This window comes from Gopherus flavomarginatus, chromosome 3 (assembly GCF_025201925.1).
Source record: "Gopherus flavomarginatus isolate rGopFla2 chromosome 3, rGopFla2.mat.asm, whole genome shotgun sequence".
Classification (NCBI taxonomy): domain Eukaryota; kingdom Metazoa; phylum Chordata; order Testudines; family Testudinidae; genus Gopherus; species Gopherus flavomarginatus.
In genome coordinates this window covers 256,390,306-256,412,429 of record NC_066619.1, presented here as the reverse complement: position 1 = coordinate 256,412,429, position 22,124 = coordinate 256,390,306, and the positions used below count along the sequence as shown (strand labels likewise).

At 39.7% G+C, this 22,124-nt stretch overlaps 1 protein-coding gene across 7 annotated transcripts in view; it reads left to right on the top strand.

Moving 5' to 3' along the window:
• Window positions 1-22,124, top strand: part of CPEB2 (cytoplasmic polyadenylation element binding protein 2) — a 146,314-nt gene that overhangs the window by 75,165 nt on the left and 49,025 nt on the right. For 6 of the 7 annotated variants that reach the window (XM_050947551.1, XM_050947546.1, XM_050947548.1 and 3 more), the window contains 2 exons: window positions 1,569-1,750; window positions 20,936-22,124. The exon at window positions 20,936-22,124 is cut by the window's right edge and continues 2,740 nt beyond it. In XM_050947551.1, the coding sequence (XP_050803508.1) occupies window positions 1,569-1,750; window positions 20,936-21,163 (410 nt within the window). In that variant the 3' untranslated portion in view covers window positions 21,164-22,124. The remainder of the gene's footprint in view (window positions 1-1,568; window positions 1,751-20,935) is intronic. The other variant, XM_050947549.1, reaches the window with a different exon arrangement.

The following is a 22,124-nucleotide window of genomic DNA, read 5'->3' as shown; positions in this document are numbered from 1 at the left end:
TATATCTATTTAAAATCATCAAGAACTTCATGGTTATATCCAAATTAAAGCTACAGGAAATTCACTTATTACTTGTCAAAGTTTTAACATAAAATTTATCACTCAAAGGTTGGTTTTGTTTAAAAAAAAAAAAAAGAAAAAGTGTGTGGGTAGAAGAGTCCATGCTCCCATTACTGCACTTGAACTTGCTCAGAATTTTACTGCTGCTATTCCAGTCTTACTAGTAGTCTACTAAAGCATCCCATGGCATCCATCCAGTCAACAGTTTGTATGAAATGGAATCGTAGTGCAATGTGCTAGAAATCCCAGCACCTATTAGAGAGACTGCAAGAGTGCCACTCATGATACCAGAACTTGTAATGTAGCATAACTCCATCACAGAAAGAACAGCAGTCAGAAGGAAGACACATGACATCTATTAGTCCATCATGAAATTAAGAGCTAAAAAAGTGGCAATCTAAGATCTGGGTGTAAAAAACCTTCTTTGCTTTTTAATTCTTGGGCCTAGAATTTCCTGGCCTCATGGATTTTTTTCATTCACAAAAAAATTATCTTTAGCCATAATATAAACATTTTGCTTTTTGTCACTGCAGCAAAAACATAGTATGGCCTTTTTCTTCTTCCAGACAGTGTTGTGATACTTTTTCATCACTTCAGTCAAAATGCTTCCAGCTACTTGGTCAAAGCTCATTGTTTGAGTAAATTAAACAAACACACTACTGCTTGTCATATTAATATCTGCTGAAATTGAGCTTCTGTGGCATTAATGTGATTATCTTGTCTTCACTAAAGTAGTAAGACTTTTAGCTCTCTTTTTACTGTATTTGTGAACAGATGTTTATTTAAAATACTATTATTCAACAGCACCATCAGCTGATAGCTTCATGCCCTATTTCCAAGTGCATCATCTATGTCCTAAATTTAAAATTTCACTATATACAGATTAAATCAGTTGCAGTAACTGAAGTGGGCATTTAAATGCTGTGAATGGTTGGCCAAAATACCTGGTTGGTACATTTGAAATTAACTCTTACGAAATTCTGTTCCAAACTCACCAAGTCTAGATAAGCAGGTTTTGTATAGGAGTTTGAAGGTTAGAAGCCCATACTCCAAATGGAGGCAGGGTATGGAGCATTTATACAGCCAAACAATAGTGGACTGCTACAACATATACTCAAGGATTTTTGTAGGAATTCTACTCAGTTCACAGGCCATGCATTCATCAGCCCCTGAGTGTGCCCAAAAATTCTCTTTCACGTCCCGTGAAGGAAATCCCCTTGGAGTTCAGCTTTAGGGCACATAGGTGGCAGTGACTCATTGTTCTACTGAGTTTTGACTTTATAAAGTCACTTGAGAGGGATGTGGCCACTGCTGTGAAAATCGATATTTTAAGTATTCTTATGAAATATTTCATATATACTTCCTAGATTTATTGGTTTGTGTTTTACAATACATATGACGTAATAAATTACTAATATTTCTTTTCTATTACTTTTCAAATAAATGCATTTGACAGCATTTACATTGCTTATTTTAAAATACTGTTGTATTCTTTTGTTCTTCCATAGTGGAATTGGCTATGATAATGGACCGTCTCTATGGTGGAGTTTGTTATGCAGGAATTGATACTGACCCTGAGCTGAAATACCCCAAAGGTGCTGGGCGTGTTGCATTTTCCAATCAGCAGAGTTATATTGCTGCCATTAGTGCTCGGTTTGTTCAACTTCAGCATGGCGATATCGATAAACGAGTAAGTTGTACAGAATTAGTTGTTTAAAACATTTATTACGTGTCTCTGCAAATGAGTGGGAAGCTATAAAACACACCTCGCAGAATTCACTGAAGTTGCATTTGGTTTGGCTTTGATACTAACTTCTTAGTTAAATTTCTTTTAATAGTCATGTAACTGCTGAAGTTCTAGAAATTAAAACCTTAATTTGCAATATATATTCAGCAAAGAAGCAGTTTGTTCCTGTTACTTACTCTATACTGTATATTTTTCTTCTTCTAGAGACATAGCTCCTTTTTTGACATCAAGGGCAAAGGGCTGGAAAAATACACTTAGTTTTTCTTCCTTTTATCTGAAGTAAACCAGCACGGTGATGGAATCTTCTACCATTCTGACACGTATACACTGAAACTCCTTAGGTTTGATTTTCAGAGCAGCTTAGTATCGGCAGTTTCCATTGGTTGTAGATGCTCAAAACTTGTGAAAATATGCCCCAATGGACACCCAAAATCAGATATTGGTAGCTCTTAACATTGCAGAGAGAGCTTTTTAAATGTGCCAAAGAAGTGCTATCTTCTTGAGTTTGCAGACGGACAATTCCTGTGTATTCCCTGCTGCTCATAGCTTCCCGAAGCAAAAAGCAAATTGATACTGATAAGCTTGGTCAGTTTCACTACTGCTATTTAGAAGCATGTGGACAGCAAGGAAACTTACATAAATGATGTCAGTTTAAGTACAGTATGTTACTGCTTTGGAAAACTATTGGTAGTGGCAGTTGTTGGAGCTTTATCATGGAGAGGGTGTTCCCAAAAAGGAATGTGAGTAAAGAGGAGGAAGGTTAGAGTAGTGGAAACTCCCTTCTCCCTTATAGCAGGCCAAAGACTGAGACAAAAATGGTACCTCTCATTAGAACCTCCTGGCTGTTGTAGGGAGAGGGAATGCCTTATTCCTTTAAGCAGAGAAGACTGAGGAATAGCTTCACGTTTTTCATACACCTATTAATTAGAAGATGAAGTAGAAGTTGAAGCCCTCATGTAGGGTCCTGTGACAGAATCCTCCTTTCCAGCAATTCTATGTATGGAGCAAGAGAGTGGACTGGACTTTTCATGAAGGCATTAATTTTATTGGTGAGACCGCCCCTTCTCATTTTCTGCATCATCAGTCTCTGGCTAATAGGTTTTTAGTCCTTTAGCTAATAGGTATTTATGTGGGAAGAAGGATAACCTTGTGGTTCAGTTTTGGGCTGGGGCTCTAGAGTCCAGGGTTCAATTTCTGCTCTTCCAAAGATATCCTCTGTGACCTTGGATAAGTCACTTAATTTGTCTCTGCCTCAGTTTCCACCTGCAAAATGGGAATAATAGCACTTCTCTACCTCACAAGGGTGTTGTAAGGATAAATGCATTAATAATTATTATATTATTATAATATATTATTATGAATATTATGATGATGCTGGCCATAATTGGGTAGACAGTAAATTTATCATGCCATGGTGATAAATAAATCATTTAACTTTTCTAAAGGAACATTGAAGGCATATTGTCAGATTATGAATCCCGTTTAAACATTCCTTAGCTGTGTTACTGGGAAATTGAAACAGGAATATCAGAATAGTTCTACTGGATCAGACCAATGATCCATCTAGTCCAGTTTCTGGTCGTCTATAATGGCCGGAGGATGCTTCAGAGGAAGGTGTGAGAATCCCACATGAGGCAGATCTGATATAATCTGCTCCATGAAGTTCTCTTCCTAATCCCCAATAGAAATAGTTCTAAGCATTGGAGGGAGGAAGGGAGAGGGGGAGAGGTGCGTGTGTGTGCATTCGTTCCAAAACACTTTGCTTGCATTAACTGGTATAACTTTGGATATTCTTGTTATCCGTATAAATGTCCAGGCCCTCTAAGTTCTCTGCTTCCATGACACACTGTGCTAGTCTAATTCCTCAGTTGAATTATGCCATGAATGGAAAAAGTATTTCCTTTTAACAATCTTGAATTTGCTGCTTTTCAGTTTCGTTGAGTGTCACCCGTTTCTTGTGCTGTGAGCCAGGGAGAACCAAAGCACCAATCTATCTTCCCTGTACCATTCTTTCTTTCATATACCTTTATTTTGGGTCCTTTTTTATTCCTTACCTTTCTAAGGTAAACAATCCCAAACTTTTCAATATCTCTTTATATGAATGTTTCCATGACACTAATATTTTAATTTCCCTTCTCTGAATCCCCTCTAATTCTGCTATATACATTTTGAGGTGGATGCTGATCAGGTGGTTCCTCAGTTTCTTTGATAGAGTATGGCGTAATCTCTCACTGGTCTGTGTAATATGTAGATAGCAGTGGATTTTTTACCTTTAGTCCATTTGAAATGCTGTCCATCCGTTTTTATTTGGAAAGGAAGATATCATCTGTCTGTATTTGTGCAAGTTTCTTCATGAGGTTGATGGATTTCCACTCCATACAGATAAATGCAGTGCCTTGCATGGTGTCAAGTATCAGAGGGGTAGCCGTCTTAGTCTGGATCTGTAAAAGCAGCAAAGAATCCTGTCGCACCTTATAGACTAACAGACGTATTGGCACATGAGCTTTCGTGGGTGAATACCCACTTCGTCGGATGCATGTAGTGGAAATTTCCAGGAGCAGGTGTATATATGCAAGCAAGAAGCAAACTAGAGATAACGAGGTTAGTTCAATCAGGGAGGATGAGGCCCTGTTCTATCAAAGAAACCTGAGGAGCCACCTAATCAGCATCCTATACAGCAAACAGGAAAACATCAAAAAAGAGCTCTCCAACCTGGAGACTCTCATTAATAACCAAACTTCCATACAAACGGACTTCACTAAAATAAGACAGGAGATCTACATTACTCACTTCACCTCTCTACAAAGGAAAAAAGACTGTAAGCTGTCTAAACTCCTACCTGCCACATGGGGCCACAACCGTGGTACCCCTAACCCACCCAGCAATATCGTCAATCTATCCAACCACACACTCAGGACAGACTTTTCTTCTGGGCTATCTCGGGGACTCTTCCTGCCCTGCCACCCCCACCAACATGATACAGTTCTGCGGCGATCTGGAAGCCTACTTTCGCTGTCTCCGAATCAAAGAAAACTTTCAGGACAACACTGAACAGTGCACTGATACACAGTTACCCTCCCACCAACAGCACGAGAAGAACAACTCCACATGGACTCCTCCTGAGGGTCAAAATGACAGTCTGGACCTATACATTGAATGCTTCCGCCGACATGCACAGGCAGAAATTGTGGAAAAACAACATCGCTTGCCTCATAACCTAAGTCGTGCAGAACGCAATGCCATCCACAGCCTCAGAAACCACCCTGACATTATAATCAAAGAGGCTGATAAAGGAGGTGCTGTTGTCATCATGAACAGGTCTGACTACCAAAAGGAGGCCGCCAGACAACTCTCCAATACCAAATTCTACAGGCCACTTCCCTCAGATCCCACTGAGAAATACACTAAGAAACTGCACCATCTACTCAGGACTCTCCTGTCATAACATAATTCCCAGATTTGGACCTTAGCGTCCAAAATATGGGTGTTAGCATGAAAACCTCCAAGCTTAGTTACCAGCTTGGACCTGGTAAAGCTGCCACCACCCAAAAAATTAGAGTGTTTTGGGGCACTCTGGTCCCCCCAACAACCTTCCCTGGGGACCCCAAGACCCAAATTCCTTGAGTCTTACAACAAAGGGGAATAAACCATTCCCCCTCCCTTCTCCCTTCCAGGTGTTCCCTCCCTGGGTTCCTGGAGAGATGCACAGACGCAAGCTCCGTGAATCTAAACAAAGGGACTCCACCCTCTCCGTTTCCAGTCCTGGAAAACAGAAGTACCGAGAGCTAATCTCTCTTCCCCCCTCACCCAGAAGGAATGCAAAGTCAGGCTAGTAAATCTAACACACACAGATTTCCCCCTGACTTCTTCCTCCCACCAATTCCCTGGTGAGCACAGACTCAATTCCCTGGAGTTCCCCACTAAAGAAAAACTTCAACAGGTCTTAAAAAGAAAGCTATATGTAAAAAGAAAGAAAAAATACATAAAAATGGTCTCTCTGTATTAAGGTGACAAATACAGGGTCAATTGCTTAAAAGAAATAAGAGTAAACAGCCTTATCCACAAAGAATACAATTTAACACATTCCAGCAACTACACACATGTAAATACAAAAAAACAAACCTATGGTCTTCCTATCTTTGTACTTACAACTTGGAAACAGAAGATTAGAAAGCTGGAGATAGAAAAATCACTGTCATAGCTGAGAGGGTCAGACCCAAGACAAAGAACAAAGAACTCACACTCAAAACTTCCCTCCACCCAGATTTGAAAAAGTCTTGTTTCCTGATTGGTCCTCTGGTCAGGTGTTTCAGGTTACTCCTTTCCAGGTAAAAGAACATTAACCCTTAGCTATCTGTTTATGACAACTCCCTACACTAACACCGGAACAAATCAACATACCCTTAGAGCCCTGACCAGGGTTATTCTATCTACTATCCAAGATCCACAAACCCGGAAATCCTGGATGCCCCATCATCTCGGGCATTGGCAGTCTCACTGAAGGACTGTCTGGATATGTGAACTCTCTACTCAGACCCTATACCACCAGCACTCCCAGCTATCTCTGTGACACCACTGATTTCCTGAGGAAACTACAATGCATTGGTGACCTTCCAGAAAACACCATCCTAGCCACCATGGATGTAGAGGCTCTCTACACAAACGTCCCACACACAGATGGAATACAAGCTGTCAGGAACAGTATCCCTGATGATGCCACAGCACAACTGGTTGCTGAGCTCTGTGCCTTTATCCTCATACACAACTATTTCAAATTTGAAGACAATATATATCTCCAGATTAGTGGCACCGCTATGGGCACCCGCATGGCCCCACAATATGCCAATATTTTTATGGCCGACCTGGAACAACGCTTCCTCAGCTCTCGTCCACTCATGCCCCTTCTCTACCTACGCTACATTGATGACATCTTCTTCATCTGGACCCATGGGAAGGAGACTCTGGAAAAATTCCACCACGATTTCAACAGCTTCCACCCCACCATCATCATCAGCCTGGACCAATCTACACAGGAGGTCCACTTGCTAGACACCACGGTTCAAATAAGTGATGGTCACATTAACACCACCCTATACCGAAAACCTACCGACCGCTACACCTACCTTTGTGCCTCCAGCTTCCATCCCGGGCACACCACACGATCCATTGTCTACAGCCAAGCACTGAGGTACAACCGCATCCGCTCTAACCCCTCAGACAGAGACCAACACCTACAAAATCTACACCAAGCATTCTCAAAACTACAGTACCCGCACGAGGAAATAAGGACACAGATCAACAGAGCCAGACGTGTACCCAGAAGCCTCTCACTGCAAGACAAACCCAAGAAAGAAACCAACAGGACTCCACTGGCCATCACATACAGTCCCCAGCTAAAACCCCTCCAATGCATCATCAGGGATCTACAACCCATCCTGGACAATGATCCCACACTTTCACAGGCCTTGGGTGGCGGGCCAGTCCTCGCCCACAGACAGCCTGCCAACCTGAAGCATATTCTCTCCAGTAACTGCACACCGCACCATAGTAGCTCTAGCTCAGGAACCAATCAATGCAACAAACCTCAATGCCAGCTCTGCCCACATATCTACACCAGCGACACCATCACAGGACCTAACCAGATCAGCCACACCATCACCGGTTCATTCACCTGCACGTCCACCAATGTAATATACGCCAGCAATGCCCCTCTGCTATGTACATCGGCCAAACTGGACAGTCTCTACGAAAAAGGATAAATGGACACAAATCAGATATTAAGAATGGCAATATACAAAAACCTGTAGGAGAACATTTCAACCTCCCTGGCCACACAATAGCAGATCTTAAGGTGGCCATTCTGCAACAAAAAAACATCAGGACCAGACTTGAAAGAGAAACTGCTGAGCTTCAGTTCATCTGCAAATTTGACACCATCAGCTCAGGATTGAACAAAGACTGTGAATGGCTTGCCAACTACAAAACCAGTTTCTCCTCCCTTGGCTTTCACATCTCAACTGCTAGAACAGGGACTCATCCTCCCTGATTGAACTAACCTCGTTATCTCTAGCTTGCTTCTTGCTTGCATATATATACCTGCCCCTGGAAATTTCCACTACATGCATCCGACGAAGTGGGTATTCACCCACGAAAGCTCATGCTCCAAAACGTCTGTTAGTCTGTAAGGTGCCACAGGATTCTTTGCTGCTTTTACAGATCCAGACGGACATGGCTATCCCTCTGATAAAGTAATTTACAATCCTGTAAGGATAATTCAAACTTTTCCTTCCAATATATGTTTGCTTTGCATTTATTTTACAATCCTGTAAGGATAATTCAAACTTTTCCTTCCAATATATGTTTGCTTTGCATTTATTTTACAATCCTGTAAGGATAATTCAAACTTTTCCTTCCAATATATGTTTGCTTTGCATTTATTTATCTTGAACTTTATCTGCCATTGTGTTACCCATTCACCTAGTTTGGTTAGGTCCCTTTGAAGTTCCTCACATTATTCTCTGGATTTGACTAGTTTAAATAACTTTATCATCTGCAAATTTTGCTACCTCTTTGCTTAGCCACATTATTAATAAATATTAAAGAAAGTTCCTAGTATGGAACCCTAAGGCATCCCTCTATTAGCCTTTCACCATGATGATAATTGACCATTTATTCCTATTCTTTGTTCCTTATTTGTTACCCAGTTTTCAATCCAAGACAATACTCTGCCTTATATTCAATGGCTACCTAGCTTCTTTAGTAGCCTTTTGTGAGGGACCTTGTCAAAGGCTTTTGACAGTCTAAATAAATGTCAGCAGTTTCTCCTTTATCTATTACTATACTGATCCATTCAAAAATTCTAATAGATTAGTGAGATATTATTTCTCTTTGCAGAAACCATGCTGGTTAGATTATATCATATGATCTTCCAGGTGTTGTTTTATTCTGGTTTTAATTGTTATTTCAATGAATTTACAAGGTACGGAAGTAAGGCTTTCTGGTCTGTATCTGGATCACCCCTGGAACTTCTTTATGTATTGGTACAATTTTTGCTACCCTTCAGTCCTTAAGCTATTTTTAATTAGAAGAATGCATGTTCTTTGCTAGCAGCTCAGCCACTTCATCCTTGAGCTCCTTCAGTACTCTTGGATGTATACCATCCTGACATAGTGACTTGCTGCTTTTTAGATTATCTGCTTGTTTTGGCACCTCTTTTTCTGACTCCTCCATCTTTTAGTATCTTATCTTTTATTTCCAGAAAAGAGGAATTCTAGTGTAGTTATCTCTCTGACATCTTCTGAGGTGAAGACTGATGCAGAGAAATTATTTAGCTTGTCAGCAATGTTCTTATCTTCTTTTAATTGCCTCCTTTGTCCCTTGGTGATACAGAAGACATACTGATTTGTATGCAGGCTTTATGCTTCTGATATACTTGAATAATCTCTTGTTGTTTTTTTTTATATTTCATCTATTTCCTCTTCAAAATCTGTTAGTCCTCCTAAATTCCATTTTAGGTATTACTTAATGTAATTTAGTTTCTGAATAATTGGAACCTTGAATTTACCTATTACACACTTATGTTTGTTTTTTGCATTTTAGTCTTCTGGATCAATGAAAATAGATTAGTAAATTTCAATTTTGTTTCCTAGTCAGTTTCACTTTCCTAGTGTTGTTGTGCTATAATATTGGGGTGTAAACACTGCAGAAGGATGTTTAAATTCTAACATGCTGCTTTCATTAACTTTTTTTTTTCTTCTCCTCTATTAGAACATATTTATTGTTAATATTAGATTTTGGGAAATCTAAAATACAGGCCTAATTTTTCAGATGTATCTTTAAAATGAAACAAATGTTAAACAAGATAGTTGCTTTGATTATGCCACTTGAATTTGATAAATCTGGTATCAGACCCTAGAGCTATTGTAAAATAATTTATATTGAAATGCTATATATGTACAGAAAATCATGAAGCTAGTGATGGCCATGTTGATCAGTAGTCTGAGTGAGTTCTAGAATATTTGTTTTTCTTTATAAAAAATGAGAAGCTATCAAATTATGTACATAGCTAAGCTATGTAATAGTGTGACCTTATTATTTTATCCTGCTGATTCTACTGTTTGTTACACTCAATTGTTCCATCATTTCAAATTAGTTACATTCCCATGTGTTTGTACATTCCCCTGCATAATGGGATCCCAATTTTGTTTGGAGCTTTTATATTGTGCTTTCGCCCAAATACTAATATATAGGAAAGAGTACTACTTCTAAATACATAAACGGGATTAAATCTCATACTTTTGACAGATGGATGTGTACACAATTTTCTGAAGGTAATAAAATGTAGTGTAAAAACTGTATAATGTGGATCACAGTTCTGAAAGCTTTGAAACCCTTATGTTTTACATAAGTAGTATACTGACACAGAGGTTAAGGAAGTTTTTGGATCAGGGCGTATTTGAGAGATATCAAAAGGCAAAACTTAATGCCTTTGTTTTAAATTCAGCATAATATATCAAAAGCGTCAGATGCATAAAACATTGCCTATTTGTTTGCCACATTAACACCTGGGTAATTACAGTTGTTAGACTGTTGTTAATTTCTGGCATTAAATTTCACTTAAAAAAATCCCTATTTCTAACACTAAGGTTCTTATAGCTGTTAAATGTTTCAAATATATAAATTCTCCATGCTGTGGCTTTGATTAGTTTTTCCACTGTAACTATGGTAAATGAAAGTGTAATGAAGCCGTTAAACTAATTCACTAAACTGGGAAGCAGAAATCTCCTGAGATTTTTTTTTAAATGAAAGATGAATTAGGCCACTAGAAATTAGTTGTCCAGAACAGATCATCATATGTCCTTAGTATCTTTTATTGTTCATTGGGTATATATTTGAATGCAACTTGAATGCAATTTTAATTAAAGGAAAGTTTTCTCTCTTTCTCCTTATATCTTTCTCTTACTTCTGTTTGTTACCAGACAATTTAGCTTAGGAAGATCACTTGCAGGAGCATAGGGATAGCCATACAGGATCAAACTAGTGGGCCATCTAGTTTGGTGTTCTGTCTTTGCCAGCAACAGAAACTTCCAGGAGGGTGCCAGAAATCTGATGTGGGCACAGTTATGGAATAAATGGCACATAAAGGAAATATTACCTAACCCCTGTCAATTAGAGGTTGACATGTGCATTGAAACATGAGGCGTTTTATATCCCTTTTGACTTCAAACAAAAAGTCTGCTTTATTTAATGTAACTCTTTACTTTTTTTGCCTTTCATTTTCATTGATTGTCCCTTTGTTTGTTTTTGTCCTATGAGAGAAGGTAAATCCAAACATCCAAGATACCTTCTGTGTTATGTATACTGCTGTCATAATCCTCTCATTTTTTTGTCTCATCTCTAAACTAAACACTGAAGGAAACAAGGTTGTTAGATGTAATTCAGAGGCACAGTTTGGGCCCCTCTCCTGCTATTGCTTCCAAATAGGCAAACCCTTATATCTATGCTGAGTTCTATTAAAAGTAATGGCTCTGTGCACACCCATTTGTAACAGAAAGATTGGAACTTTAGGCAGCGAATCTTATTTGTGGTGTTGATATATGAGCCAAAAAGAATACAGCGTGACTTTAAGACCCCATGAAGAGTTTGCAAGGCTTGTAGTTAGAAGAAAAATCCTTTTATACATATAGTGAACAAACTTAATTTGAGACACTGAAACAAAAGTAATGATTCTCAAAATGCCATTTTTACTGAATAGTTTTTCAAAATCTTTAAAGATTTTTTTTTCCTTCATGATGTAGTTTTTGCCCAATCCAATAAACTGTTGTTGAGAGAATTAATATTTTCAGTTCTACATTTACTGTTTCCAAATTGCCAGGAGTATAAAACTTCTTGAGGATGACTTTCTGTTAGATTTGGCCGTTTGTTAATGCTTTTCTTATCCAATTCTTTGCCCCATAGATTTGTGAGATGTATCAAAGGTAATTTTGTGGGGGGGGGAGAGGGGTTGGTTGAAGTATTCATATAAAATAGTGCATGGAAATATTGGTCAAGCCAAAGAAATACAGTATTTTATAATTAATTTTCTAGTACTATTTGTATAGATAGCCGCTGATCTTTTATAAAGGAAATTAAATATACACTTATTTTAATTTTTTCTTGCTCTTTGTGTTGCTCTTTGTTGCAAGGCTGTGTGGCCTAGTGGCCAGAGTCAATACAGCTGCTCTTCCTCGCAGGGCTGCACAGTTTGGAGGCAAGAGGAGGATGGACCACCACCCATGGAGGTGGTGGCCAAGGTAGGGGGACCCGGACCCTCCCAACTCCACTGGGTCCCAGCCCAGGTCCCTATGAGCAGCGAGTGTATTTGCCTCTGAGTCAGTGGGGATCCATCTGAACCACACTGACTTAACACCTGGTCCTATAACCAGATCAATGTCTAGCTCCCCTGGGCTACTTCCTACTGTGTCTTCCAGTGGCGTGGTCTCTGGCCTGTGAAGCTCCTGATGGTTCCAGTGTCACCTGGGTGTCTGCAGGTAGCTGGATGGCTGTCTTCAGAGGTGAAAGTAAGCTGGTACGCGCCGGTACCGAACAGAGGACCAGTAAGAAAAGGAGACTGACTGACTGAGGGAGGGAGAGAGAAGTGTGCTCCCTGCATAAGAATAGTTTAAACTCAGCTGTTCCCTGATGGTTCAGCCCCCAGGGCTAAGTTTCTGATCTCCTTGCTAATTTCACTCACAGTAGCTGGGGGAAGAGGGTCGAGGGGAGGGTGTGTTTGACCATGGCAGGGGCAGTCCCTGTCTGCCCCCGGGGATGAGGGGATCTCTCTTACTAATATACACAACAAATACAAGCATTTGGCTGCACATCTTAAATCCTGAGCTAATAAAAGCAGGTGGAAGGGGAAAACTCACTGTCACATTGGTTTCTCGTCTCCTCCCTACCCTTCCTCCAGCCAGGCTGCAGACAAGGCTCTGAATTGCTCCCCATTCCTGGCAGCAGGGGTTTTCCTCTAGGCTCTAGCTTGCAGTAGACTGGCTGAGATGCCTGCTATTGCTGCCTGCAAAAGAACGGTTTAAACTCAGCTGTTCCCTGTGCAGTTCAGTGCCCAGAGTTGGGAGCCGTTTCTGGCATCCTTGTTAATTTCACTCCCAGTTGTTGTTGGGTGTGTGAGACCATGGCAGGCGCAGTTCTCTTCTGCCCCCGGGATGAGGGGATCTCCTAAACACAATCAAAATCAGGAACCATTTCCAAGTTCAAATCTATCCCATTCCCTCCCCAGCACAGGATCATGGTTGTGATGTCCAAACTGCTTGCAGATCCTCTTTGAAATGTTACTGTTTAAAAAAAAAACACAAAAAACATGGAGAACATGGTGGAAAGATGTGTCATGATGATTAGGATTTATTTTGGGCAAAGCAATTTTGCTAAAGCAACTAAAGATTTACAGGGAAAGCAAATAGCCCCCATAGACAAAACCACAAAGGGATTGGAGGGGAAAACTGAATATTCAGCGAAATTACTGTGCCTCCTTTGAAGGAAATAGTAGTTTTCATTCCAATCCACCCTCTTTCTTTATTGATTTAAACACCTGAAATGTCCTTAGGACAGAAGGTGCAATCTCAGATCTCTTTTTGTTTTGTCCTGCCTGCAGAGTGCAGAGGCTGAAATTGATACAACTTTCTTTAAATGTCTTGTATATTTCATGAAAGCTATTCCAGTTGTCCTTCATTCACCCCTGACTTTCCCTTCCTCTCCTCTCCTCCCCCTCCCGCTCCCTCCCCGGCTGGCAGGCTGGCTGGTTGTGGTTTTTGCCTTGGTTACTTACTCCTTGGCAGACCCAGCCCAGCGGCACCTGCTGGCTCTCTGCAGGCAGCAGCCCACGGGCTGGTTGGTGGGTCGGTGGCAGGCTGCAGCTGCATTGTTTGTGACACATTCATACACATACGTACACATACATACAGTGTGTATGAATGTGTGTCACAAACAATGCAGCTGCAGCCTGCCGCCGACTGCCCTGACCCCAGCAACCAGCCCCTACCATTGTATTTTAGTAATATTGGAGATCCCCTCATCCAGGGGGCAGAAAAGAACTGCCCCTGCCATGGTCACACACAGCTTTCCTCCCCCACCCACCCGCCAACAACTGAGAGTGAAATTAACAAAGATGCCAGTAACCTCTCTTAACCCTGGGGGCTGAACCATCAGGGAACAACTGAGATTAAACTGTTCTTATGCAGGAGGCAGTCTCCCTGCTGCAAGCTAGAGGGAAGCCTCTGCAGCAGCTGCTGAGAGCCAGGCAGGGAGACAGCACAGAGCCTAGCATCGACAGCCTGGCTGGAGGAGGAGGAGGAGGGAAGACACAGAGAAAAATGTGACGGTGAGTTTTCACTTTTTCAGGCTTATTCCAATAGTAAAGTTTTATTACAGACAGTACTGGTAGTAGTAATAGTAGCTTTATTTTCTCTATCTATGTCATGCAATGGGAGGGATCCATGAAGTACGTAGGAGAGGTGGGTGGGATGCTTGCGATTGGACCATATGAGTAAGAAATGTAAATTACTTTCACCCCTGCCCAAACCCCAGGGCTCCCAGCCGCCTCTGCAGCTGGTAGCTCCGGGGTTAATTTAAAGGGCCTGGCTCCTAGCTTCAGCCGAATCCCTGAGCCCTTTAAATCCTGATTTAAAAGCCCCAGGATTTAAAGGCTCCACCTCTTCCGATAGAGGCCACGCCTCTTCCAGTTGAGGCCCCTCCCCTTCCGCAGGACTCTGGAGTACCAGTAAGTCCTTTAAGTTACTTTCACCCCTGGCTGTCTTGATCTCAGCAGGCTTGGCCTCCACAATCTTAGGCTCTAGCAGCTCCTGGGCATCCTCTCACTTCAGCGGTCAGCCTTGACTGATCTGGGTGCTCCCTTTTATACTGACACTCCAATTGGAGCATTCCCAGCAGGAGAGAGGGGGCGTGGCTTCCTCTGCCCAAAGTATGGGGTTAACCCCGACTTGTCCAGTGTGGGGCAAGTGCACCCTGTCAGAGTGAGCAATGTTTAAATGTAATTAATTACTTTCTGTTAGCTTCAAATTAGATCACTTTTCTTAAGACATTAAATAGTTGCTGATCAGGCTAGACATAGGGACTGATACCTATGTTTTTAGAGAAAGGAAAAGGAATGGTGGGAAAGAATCCTAAAATAAATTAAAAGCTTGACCAAGAACATCATTCTGGTCATGGGTCCTGTTTCTACACTTCTGAAAAAAACTAAACTACCAACAAATCACACACGCTAACATTTCCTAATGCTAACATGCATCTTATCTGCAGTCTGTCCCCACAAAGTCCCTTAGGGGAAAAAAGGTATTAATGGTGACAGAAGCTTTAACTTCTTAGCAGACCGTTCTGTTTCATGGCATTTAGGTCACCAGAAATTTTTAAGGGCCTGTGGGTGCCAAGAAGGCAGTTGGAATAGCAGTGCTCTGTGTATATATATATGTATATATGTGTGTGTGTATATGTAAAGGAAGTGGGTATGTTTAGCTTGGAAAAGAGGAGATTAAGGGGGGACATGGTTATTGTCTTCAAATACTTGAAAGCCTGCCATAAAAAGGATGGAGAAAAGTTGTTCTCTGGTGCCACAGAAGGCAAAACAGGAGGAAATGGGTTCAGACTACAACATAGCAAATTTAGATTAAATCTCAGGAAAAACTGTAAGAACAGTAGGACAATGGAACAGACTGCCTAGGGAGGTTGTGGAAGCTCCTTCACTGGAAGTTTTCAAAAACTGTCTTGGATGGTTTAGCCCCAACAACTCCTGTATCTTGGCAGTGGGTTTGCAAAGATGACTCTTGTGTTCCCTTCTAACCCTATGATTCTTTGAAGTGATATAATTTAGGTGGTAGAAATGAAATACTTGAAGGGAAAAATTAAAATCTAAGGTAAAATTGATGTGGCATGTGCTTACAGATTCTTAAGTGGTAGGGGCAGAGAACAAAAATACCTAAATCAACTTTTAGCATTCAGAACCACAGTATTTGGATACAGTATACACCCATGAGATTTCAGCTGCCCCAAAATAATTTGGATATAACTACAATTAATCAAGACTCAACATAAAGGGTTTTAGAACATGAGGGCAATCATGGGGAGGCTTGTTACTAAACAACAAATAATCTGTTTGGGTTTTTTTCTTCTAGCTATTTGCTCTTCAAATTCCATTTGATCCCTCTTAATTTTCTTCTGACGTACTATCTGATGTAGTCTTTGATTAACACTGGTTTTCTGAAAGCTATCTGTGTGATTTAAGTAACCTTTTGAAAGTTGCCATTTAGCCATACTGATTTACTTCCTGACTTTCTGCTTTCCTTTTAGTTTAAAACTGTGCATTTTTCTAAGTCTGTTTTTTTTGTTTGTTTTTTTATAAGTAGCATCTGTGCCAAATGTTAGGATTGTAACTTTTTTACCTTTGACTTCAGGGTCTTTTTGAAGTCCTCTTTTTTAGTTTTTGGTACCTTTTGCCCCACAGTTATGTAGTATTTAATTTTATTGTGTACACTGTTACTGGTTCAACTGTAGATGTTTCTTGGACCAACTCCTGTGTGTTACTGAGGACTAAGTTGAGATGAGCTTCTCTTGTTTATCAGTAACCCTAGCAGTTCCACAAACCAATTGTTTAGGATGTTGATAATTTTTTTCTTGTCCCACTGAGATATTTGACAAGTTTATATGAAAGTAGTTGAAGTCTTCATTAATATAATTGTATTAGACTCTGTTACGGTCTTTGAGTTCAGAACATTGAGAGAGATCCATTTCCTTCTTCTGATCTGTAGTAGTACAGACCCAGCTTTGTATTCTTATAACTTAGAGTTAGTCCTCACCATTCAGAAGCTGTATGTGAATAGATTCTATGGAGTATTTTAGATGTGGCACTCCTATCCTGTTTCTGCAATCTAATATGTATTTCTTATGATTTATACCCAGGAATTATAGTATCCATGTTTTGGTTTTGGTTTTTGCGTTCATCTGTTTCTATAATGTCTGTTATGTCAAGGTCCTCCTTTTCTGTTGGCAGACATTCTAGATCATGTAATTATGCTCTTCATTTTCTTACATCTGAATATCAATATTTATAGTTTTTGACCATGTGTCTATTTTTATTTAGCTCTTTAGTCTGACACCACGTTGACTTTAACAGAAATTACCTCTGTGATCTTGACTTCTGCCTGACCCAGTTTAGCTGTTGTTTCTGTCCTATCCTTTACTTGATACAGAGATGCCTTGTTTTCCTTAACTCCCACTCCCAGCTCTACTTTGAACAGTCCCCCAAAATATCCTTTTATGTGCCATCATCTGATTTCACTTTGATTAAGGTGAAGTCCATCCCTTCGTATAGGCTCTCCTTTCCCTAAAATGCTCCTCAGGACATAGTAAATTTAAAGCCTTCCTCTTTACACCATCTTCTCATCCATGCATTGAGACCCTGAAGTTCTCCCTGCTTAGCTTGCCCTGCATGTGGAACTGGAGGCATTGCATAGAAATCTATAAGAGTGGCTCTGGACCTAGGCATATATCCTAGCAATCTAAATTTAGCTTCCAGATGCTCACTCATACACTTTCCTACATCATTGGTATCAATATGTTTTATAACCACAAGCTTCTTACCAGTATTCAGTAGAAGTTTCTCTAGATATTTCATGAGATTTTCTACCTTTGCACTCAATAGGCAGATAACCAGATGTCACCTTTACCACATACCCAACTATCTATGAGATTGTTTACACAGCAAGAAAGTGCTTGGCAAGCCAGAGTGTGTGACTCTCCAGTGCACTAGTTTGCCATCCACTAAATGCTGTGTAGTCCCTGCTACAATGCACTAAAAGTTCCATAGTGCACTTTGATGTTGTATCAAATTGCACTGTGGAACTTTTAGTGCACTGTACTGGGGTTCAGCCTGCAGATAGTGCGCAGCAAGCTAGTGTTCTATAGATTATACCATGGCTTGCTGCGTGCTAACTCAACGTATAGACAATCCCTACATTTCTAATGGTTGAATTCCCCTAATAACCACAGTTTGTCTTCATTTCAACTGTGTAATACCATCCCCAGGAGTGATCTCCTCTGTACATGAGGAGTGAGCAGCCTCCTCTATCTCAGTTGGAAGATGCGTCCTATCTAAAGGAGTGTATTTTTCTACTACCTAAGTTGCCTCTCATCAGAAAATTTGGGGGATCAGGGAAGTCCATTCTGAGATGGTCCACTATGCAATCCATCTCTAGATACAGTTTTGTGTGTCTCTGCCACTCCATTTCTGTAACTCTGGCCTGAAGATGGTTGGTTGGTCTCTCTCTGTGGTATAGGCTATCTTCACTGGGTACATACATATACCATACTTGCCATATAGTCTTCATTTATGCAGTAAGCCAGGTAACGTCCATCCAGTCTTGTACATCCATAGTTACACGGGTTTGTATTCTAACCTGGTACTAGATTATGTTAGGTGTGATTTTTTTCATTGATTAGAAGGTGATTATTTTAGTGTGTTTTTCCCCTAATTATTTGAGTCATTAGCTTTTTTTTAATTATGCATGATTTACTTGCTTGTCTCAGTTTTGGAAAAAGCCCAAACTCATATTAATAGGCATGGAGGTGAGGAAAAGAAGGAGAGCGAGAGTGCAAACAGCTAAAAAGAAATGCTCTCCTATGCTATACATTAATACACTGATTCAGTATTTTCGTTGTTGAACTGAAACCACTGAGGGGGTTTGGGGTTCTTTCAGAGTTTGAGCCATTGGCACACACTTGATGACAGCATTCTCCCTAACAATAGATAGAGATCCTTGAATTTTAAAGTTCAGCCCACACACACTTATTATTATTGAAATGTACAGTACTTCACTTGTTGCTTTAGCTTGTAAAGATAACTCTTGCATGAGGTACCTTTTCATATTAAAAGCTTTGAGTTTAACTCCTAGAAAAGCAGCTTGTTGCAGTGATACAGCATATAGAGTTTGCATTAAAAATACAGATTAACACAGTGAGTGTATTTCCTGTTTTTTTTCCACAACATTTTTTTTATGTACTGTAGACCAGGCAGGAATGATAGTCACTCATGGAGCATTTTGGGGAAAAAAAAAAAAGAATTTTGATACAAAGCATTTGGGGATTAATTGCAGGGATTGCTGTTTCACCTTTTCTCTTAATTTGATCAGCATTTGTTGTAAGAATAGTGAGTTTGTGTGTGACTTAAAATCAACTTCATTTTCAAGAGTTTGCACAGATGACTCGCATCAAGTGAAATAATAACTTTAGCTAGCTTGCAACAAAAATACTTTTGCTTACTTATTAGAACACATTTTTAAAGGTAAGTGATGTGCTGATTAATATTATGCATCAAAGTGACTAGTTTTTGTCCATGCTGCATCTAGTTTTCTCATATGTTTAAGGATACATTTTAAATACTTTTTTTTTCATTCAAGTTTTTACAGCAGTATGATCCTAGTATGTAAGGATGACTGCTTAGCTCCAGACCGGATAGCATCTTTATGTAGATTCTTGATAATGTTAGTCTATAGATAAACAATCCTTTTATAACAATCACTTTGTAAGTATGAACTGCTGCAACACTGTGTTTTGTCAGACAAATGACGAGCAGTATGTCATCTTTATAACGTGAGGAAAAGGTCCAAAACAGTGTTGCTGCTGCTGCTGTTTTTAAGTTGTGGTCAATTCCTTTGTATTTGTTTTGAAATTCTTTTTCCTCTCTGAACACAATGTCTTAACTGAACTGTAACAGAGTCCTAATGCAAATTAATCATTACACACTTGCTGCTTTTCCACTCTCACAGTCAGATGTGTTTGGGAGTGGGGAAATTGTCTATACAAGACAGGTGTCTGGTAGTCTGAGAGTTGCAAAAATTGTGTTTTAAATAATGTTTTTTAAAAAAATAAAAAACCGCAACCCTAGAAATACAGTGTATTTACAACCTCTTGTGTAAAGTTAAAATAGTTATAGAAAGTTAAAGGAATATATCGCCAAGGCTTTTAGCTACAAATTTGATATATCATATTCCTGAAATGGCTATTAATTTGCACAGATTATCTGTACACACAATCATTTGTGTTTCTAAAACAGGATGTGAGCAAGCCGGTAAGGTAGGTACGAGTGTAACTCTGGTTTGCATATAAGCTAGATTCTTGCATGATCAAATAATTATGCGTGCAAAATTGTGTGCATAGTTAATGTATGTCTATGCTGCAGTTAAACACCCACAGCTGGCCCCTGTCAGCTGACTCAGATTATTTAATTGTAGTGTAGCTGTTTGGGCTGGGGCTGGAGCCTGGGCTCTGGGACCCTCCCCCTTTGTGGGGTCCTGGAACCTGGGCTCCAGTCCGAGTCGAAATATTTACACCACAGTTAAAAAGCCCCGTAGTTTGAGTCAGCTCATATGGGCCAGCAGTGGGTGTTTAATTGCAGTGTAGGCATACCCTTAGAGGTCAGGCTGAGGTCTTTTTTTTTTTTTTTTTTTTTTTTTTTTTTTTTTAAACAATTGGTATTTTTCACAACCAGTGCTTATGTATTAACCTTTATCAACAATATAGATTAGCCAGATACTCTCAAGCAGTCCTTCATAACAAACTTAATATAGTTCATAGTGTATGCTCCTTGAAGCATGTTTGAAAGCACCAAGCACAACATTTGCTCAATAAATAGTAGAAAGTACTGTGTACTGTGGGAGTGAATTTGGTAAAGACAACTTGAAGCAAAACAAAAAAAGTGTGTGTAAAATAATTTACATAAAAAAAATCTTTTTGCTTCCTGTGAATGCTACTGGGGAATGTGAGAGTGACCAAGGTTTCCATTTCCTTTCCTTCTCCTGATTTTAATTTACACTTCTCCACATAAAGAGTAGATTGCAATCTCCACTTGTCTATAAAAAAAATTTGTGTATTTCTAACAAATTATACCACAGGAACATACATCCAGATCATATCTCCACTGTAGCATCGATGTTCACACTTTTTTTTTTTTTTTGGTTGGGCAACCATAACACAAATTGAAAATGCTTAATCTTTTCTGATGCAGAAATACAATACATTAACTAGGGTTGGTTGTATCTTGTTTTTTTTTTTTTTTTTCCCCAACAGGTGGAGGTAAAGCCATATGTGTTGGATGACCAGATGTGTGATGAATGCCAGGGTGCACGATGTGGTGGAAAGTTTGCTCCTTTCTTTTGTGCCAATGTCACTTGCCTGCAGTATTACTGTGAGTTTTGCTGGGCAAACATCCACTCTCGTGCAGGTCGTGAATTCCATAAGCCATTGGTAAAGGAGGGGGCTGACCGCCCACGTCAGATCCACTTCCGCTGGAACTAAGCATAGTGAACCAGCGCCTGCATAAGGAAAGAAGGGTGCATGTGGCTTACTGTGTTTGAAGATACTGACATGCAGAAGAAATAAGTGCATTCTTCTGCTTTTCACCCCAGCTATCAATACATGCATCTTTATCAGCAGCCAAAACACTACAAGCCTCTTGTTTTTCACCAAAACCCTACATCTCAGGCTTACTAATTTTTGTGATATTTTCATGTTAAAATAAAATGTTCTTTTGTATTTTCTCCAAGTTATTTTTATATGTAAAGTTAAAATTAGATATGAGAATGTTTTTGCGTAGGGGCACAAAGTCTGCTGCTATATTTAGTGGGTGAAGCGTGCACTTATTTCTAAACATGGGTTTTTAACTTCAAGATCTGCCCCAGTAATTTACCAAAGGTAGCAAAATAGTGAAGATGGAATATGTCTGCTACAAAAAGCTTATTTTTATTGTTGTTGCTATTTTCAGTGTATACATAAACTAAAAATTAGGGTTGATTTTTGCTCTCCATTTTGACTTGCAAGAAATAATACCTCAAGATAATCTGATTTATTAGCTATTTTTAAACACTTTTAATCACAAGCTGTATTAGCTATGCTGCTATATAGGTGTTATGTGTAATGCCACCTATTAATACGGGATTGAAACGTTTAAGAGATACTGCATTACAGATAAAATGCAGGCAGCACAATATGGCCTAAACTGCCATAGTTTTAGAATGTGAAAAAACTGCATGTTTACTTACCTGTATACACCATATGCATGCACTAGAACTATTAATTAACAAGAGATGAGTTATTGCAAATGTTCAAAAAAGGCTCTCTTGAATTTAGGTAGCATGAGCAAATTACAAAATTTGTTACAAAAAACAAACTTGCATGCATTATTGTGACTCAAGTAAAAAAAAATGTCCATGTGTACAATATGCAAATTAGTTTTAGATTAGAAAGTGCAGCCATTTTG